General features: G+C 35.7%; 1 protein-coding gene across 1 annotated transcript; it reads left to right on the plus strand.

The window, feature by feature from the left end:
* Positions 1-921: 921 nt before the first annotated feature.
* On the plus strand, positions 922-4,396 carry LOC143560514 (phosphoenolpyruvate/phosphate translocator 1, chloroplastic-like). Its single transcript, XM_077048803.1, has 10 exons — positions 922-1,290; positions 2,365-2,487; positions 2,576-2,728; positions 2,826-2,911; positions 3,046-3,130; positions 3,224-3,343; positions 3,451-3,519; positions 3,634-3,763; positions 4,274-4,345; positions 4,381-4,396. Exons 1-9 carry the CDS (start codon positions 922-924, stop codon positions 4,342-4,344), a joined length of 1,206 nt encoding a protein of 401 aa, XP_076904918.1. The 3' UTR covers position 4,345; positions 4,381-4,396.
* The last annotated feature ends 1,200 nt before the right edge of the window (positions 4,397-5,596 follow it).

The raw sequence follows: 5,596 nt of genomic DNA on the forward strand, positions 1-5,596 counted from the left end.
ATAGCGTTACTTAGTTGGTCGTTAAAAAAAAAAAGACTATGGGGGCTCTCACAATTTTCTATAAAAAAGAGCTCAAGAGTTTAAGTAAAACCATTATTATAATTTAATCTACTTTTATATAAAATTTGAATGGATAGTTTGATTGATTGAGTGGAAAATAGGATAGCGCTACACATATGAGCCCCTTTCCCCTCGAAGTAGTGATGCCCAAAGGGGCAACTTGCTCTTTGACGTCGCTTTTAGCAGTTATGTACTAGTGTATAACGTCTTCCATTGCTTACATGTACAAGCGTGTTAGCGTAGTACACTTGGCCTAAGTTGCTCGTCTTCAGGAGTTAAGGATTTCAGTCATGCCATGGACACTAGTGAACTATCATTAAATGTACAAGGCTATGCGTTGTGGGCTGCATTTTGGCGTTACCCATCAAACACATAAGCATCACAATGCTCTGCACCACGTAGGTGAAAGCGGGTGTTATGGCGACGGGGCACCACCCTGATAACACACATTAAAGAGAGAGGAAGAAACGAGACCACCCCATCAATCAATCATCATTTTCTCTTTCCTTTTTTTACCATTCTCTGTATTCTTTTTCTATTGTTTTTAGTTAAATAGTTAAAGAGTAAGTTAATTAAGGTTAATTGTTTACGTGGCACTTACGAGATAAGGCATTACACACTTTTTAGTTAGCCCGCAAGATACACCTAAAAATCAATATTTATTTATTTTTAATGTAAAACTAATGGTAGTTAGGTTTGTTCAAAGGTGGGGGCAAATGCAAATCTGAAATCCCAAGAATATCCCTATTAAAAACACCGTACCCGACCCATATAAAACACCACCAACTCCCACACAACCCCTCTGCACTGCATTGGACGGAGCCTCCAAGACGACTCCTAACGAACACCACCATCTCCAAAATGCAGACGTCTTCCTTCACTCTCTCTAACTCTATCACAAACCTCAAGCCTCGTAACCACCGCCTCCTTAACCTTCCGTCACCGTTAACTTCCTCCTCCGTCAGTCTCCATCCTGTTAACGGAATCTCAACTAACCGCTTGCCGTCAATCAGCTGTTCGTTATCGCCTAAAACCCTAGGCCACTGGCTTTCAACTCCTGAGCGTCAATCCGATGGATTCCAGGCTAAAGCGGCGTCTGCTGACAGTGCTGACGCCGGTGACGTGGCGGCCGTGGCGACGAAGTCGAAACTTGCCGAGACGCTAGTGCTTGGATCGCTGTTTGGCCTTTGGTACCTGTTTAATATTTACTTCAATATTTATAATAAGCAGGTGCGATCTGTTGTTCATTACCTTTCAATTTCCGTTGTATGATTTGATACATTCGTTTCGAGTTCGTTATATGTATGTTATAATAATATGTATATGATTGATTTGAACTTTATTGCTGTTGTTATTGTAGACATTTAGGTTGAATAGATCGGTAAATTTGCGAAGGTTTCGACAATTAGTTTGCTGTTGATGCTATTTGCCTTAATATATATGCTGCTTGTTAGGTTTGTAAGTGATCTGAACAAGCGCGAACAGAGTCATGTTCGTGTTCGTTCGCATTTAACTTTAACCGAACACGAAAACGACATAAATGAACATGAATTTTGTTTTTCATGTTAGTGTTCGTTTGTTTAAAATCCAAACGAACAGATCACGAACAAAAATGAACATAAACGAATATAAACGAGTGTAACTGAACAAACATAAACAAACACAAATGAACATAAATAAAAAGATATACATGAACACAAGCAAACAAGTTTTATACATTAAAAATTTAAATATATCAAGCATAATGAAAATATTAGCTCATATACGCGAACGTAAATAGATATTAATGAAGAACGTTGACGTACACAAATGAATGGAACATGTGTTCATGTTCGTTTTGTTTAATTAAATGAATAGATTTTTTTTGCGTGTTTTTTTATTTATCAAAAATAAATGAACACAAGCGAACCTCCAGCCCAATGGTTCACAAACGGTTCATTCCTAATGCTTGTTTTGATTTGCATACTGCTAGAGCTGTAGAACCATGTAGATCCTATTCATGTATTGCTAATGTGTAACATTAGAACTTCTGGTATTCAATTATTTATAAACTTATCATTCTCTTGGCCTAGAATTAACTGACTTCCATTTTATTGATGAAAATTTGGATTTGTGCAACTTTTTAGGACACTTTTAGTTGTAAGATATGACCAAATGAAGGAACAAGCATACATAAAGAAATTTCAGCATTGAGTTTTATTCAACTTTTTTACATAATTGCATTCTTTAGTTGGAAAACACTTGTTATAGTTTTCTAATTGAAAAGTAGTTTTATAATTTATTCTCTCGTTATCAACGCTGCAGGTTTTGAAAGTCTTCCCAAGTCCAATAACCATGACAACAGTACAGTTTGCTGTTGGTAGTGTTATTGTGTTTTTGATGTGGACGCTAAATCTTCACAAACGACCAAAGATTAGCGGTTCCCAGGTACGCTCATATTATGTAGAATATGTTTAATATTATTTGCTAACACATTTTTTTTTGTAAATGATACTAATTAGTTGCTAACTTGCAGCTTCTAGCAATTCTGCCATTGGCTATGGTGCACACGTTAGGCAATCTTTTCACAAACATGAGTCTTGGAAAAGTTGCTGTTTCATTTACTCACACAATCAAAGCTATGGAACCATTTTTCTCAGTTGTATTGTCTGCTATGTTTTTAGGAGAGGTATTTCATTATCTACATTATGTCATGGTATTTTATGCTTATGATTTCATTTAAAATAGTTTTTTAAAATTCAATTTGTTCTGGTATTTACTGACAGATGCCCACACCATGGGTGGTTGCTTCCCTTTTACCTATTGCCGGTGGAGTGGCCCTTGCATCAATGACTGAAGCCTCTTTCAATTGGTATATACAGAAAATATATATTTTTCTTACCTTTTTATATTCTCATGATAAATTGTTCACGGAAAAACAAGCTTTATAATCATTTAGTGATTTGTTTATTATCTTTATGATCTTATTATTGCATTTGGTAACAGGGCTGGGTTCTGGAGTGCCATGGCATCCAATGTGTCGAACCAATCGCGTAACGTTCTTAGCAAGAAATTTATGGTTAAGAAAGAGGTATTATTAGATAATGACATAATGTTACACTCTTCCAGTTTGTAGTGAAATTGATTTATAAATTTCTTATTATAACATTATGATTTTTTACAGGAATCTTTGGATAATATTACACTCTTTTCAATTATTACAATTATGTCATTTTTCTTGTTGGCCCCTGTTACACTCTTAACTGAAGGAGTGAGGGTTACCCCTGCATATCTCCAATCTGCCGTGAGTAATTTTTAAAATTAACCTTTGTAGCTTACTAATTTCTTATATTTAGCTTATATTTTAATGAACAGTTATTTATAGTGATTGAGTTTTTAATAATCTTTCAGGGTTTGAATGTCCAACAAGTGTACATTAGGTCTCTTCTTGCTGCAATATGCTTCCATGCCTATCAGCAGGTAATCTTTATATCTATATTTCGGGTAAAGCAGTTGACTTTTTATATTTTAAAGTTAACTGTTGGACAATTTTACCCTTCTGTTAATAGAAACTAACTTGAATGTGTTGTGCAGGTTTCCTATATGATTCTACAAAGGGTATCTCCAGTCACACACTCTGTTGGTAACTGTGTGAAACGTGTGGTGGTGATCGTGACATCTGTTCTGTTCTTCCGAACACCTGTTTCACCTATCAATTCTATAGGTAATGTTATACCCCTTATCTTTTTTAGAGTTGACAATTTCGACCTGCTTTACGGTCCAGTTTGGCGGTTTTAACCATTTTTTATTTTTCAAAATCATTAGCGTGTTAGAATTTTTAAAAATGTTAACATATGGATAATGATTAACTGATTATAGCACATATACATAACCATATACCCAAAAACAAGAGAAAAAAAAAGAAGAAAAGAAACAGAGAGGAAATTACGATTTTCATCAGTGTTTTGGCCAAAATAACTTTTATAGTCCATTAATTTTTTTGCGTTTCTGGTCCTGGGGTTTTCATCTTTTGCCACTTCAGTCCAACATTGTTAATTTTTTTCGTTAAATGGAAGTGTATTTTGGTCTTTTCACACATAAGGGACTAATTATGTAACTATGGATCTTAAACTGACCAAACTGGCCGGCTTGCTTTGGTCTAGTCGGTTTGATAGTTATCGGTTCGGTTCGGGTTAATACTTGATCTCTAACGAGTCAAATTTTGAATCTTCAGGCACCGGAGTGGCTCTTGCTGGAGTATTCTTATACTCTCAGGTGAAACGTTTAAAACCTAAGAAGGCTTGAAGCCGTACCACCTGCCAATCACGGGACTGCTAAAATGGAGATTTTGGGTGATGATTTTTGTGCATTTTATTAGTATTGTTATTGTTTTCGGGAGCTTAATTCTATCTTACAAAGGTACTATTTTCGAAGCACAATGTGCAAGCTTTTATTGCTTTCAAAAACGTCCACGTCCTTGATTCTTTTACAGTCATTCAAACTTATTAAACATATATAAGAACATAAAATCTAAAAGTTAACCTGTGAAATCATCTCCATCAAATCCATCTCCTTGTCACCCTGCAAATACGAATCCACCTCTTCGCCACAGCCGTTAATATTATTATTACAAGGTAAACCATCGAGCAACGATTCAATATTATCATCCCATTCAAGCAACCTCTCATCCATGTCTAACTCTGGCACGTCACTAAAATCGAACTCTTCTTCCGCCATTGGGGGTAGTGTTTTAGCCACGGTTAAACTTCGAGTGTGAGTTGAATTTGTTCTTCCTCTTGGTAGGTTGAGGCTCTTGATGTAGTTTTGCAATATTGGGCTTGGTTTTGGCCATTTTGATCGACACTTTCGTCTTGTGTATTGGCGCCTTTTCGTTGCGTTCCAATGGTTTTTGGTGGAGTTTTCGGTTCTTCCAGGGAGTTTCTTTGCTATTTCTGACCATTTGTTCCCGACCTCGGCGTGTGCCGCGATCAGTATCCGGTCTTCTTCCTCCGTCCAGAAATCTTTCTGCTAATTGTTTTCTTTATTTAATCAAAGTTTATATGACAAATCATATGTGTAGATGCGGATTATACTAAATTGTTCCTAGTTTGGTTTCACTAATCCTATTACAACTTGGATTGATTCGTTAACTATGGTTTCAAAATATGAAAATAAAACCGGCCAGACTGGTCGGTTGGTCGGTTTTACAGTTTGGCAGTTAAATGTCCGGTTTTGCAGTTTTGCTTTATGAACTGAATTTTTCTTTCAAAATCATTTTATATTTTAAAATAATTATAATCATGAAGATGGTTAATAAATATTATACACATACATATATTTGTTTCCCAAAAAATAAAATAATAAACTACTGTTAAGCGACCGGTTCATTTTAGACAATTGGTTCCAAACTGTTAGCCGCTAGTAAACCACTAAAGCGTGAATACACCGGGTTGTTAACCAAACAATATAAAACTCAAACTGGTCGAGTTGCTATAAATTGAGATGTTTAGTTAGTTTCAACGGTTCTATATTTTATATACGAATTTGACACTTGAGG

This window comes from Bidens hawaiensis, unplaced genomic scaffold (genome assembly GCF_021521415.1).
Source record: "Bidens hawaiensis isolate Kalapana, Puna unplaced genomic scaffold, B.hawaiensis_p1.1 tig00020344_1, whole genome shotgun sequence".
Taxonomy (NCBI): Eukaryota; Viridiplantae; Streptophyta; class Magnoliopsida; order Asterales; family Asteraceae; genus Bidens; species Bidens hawaiensis.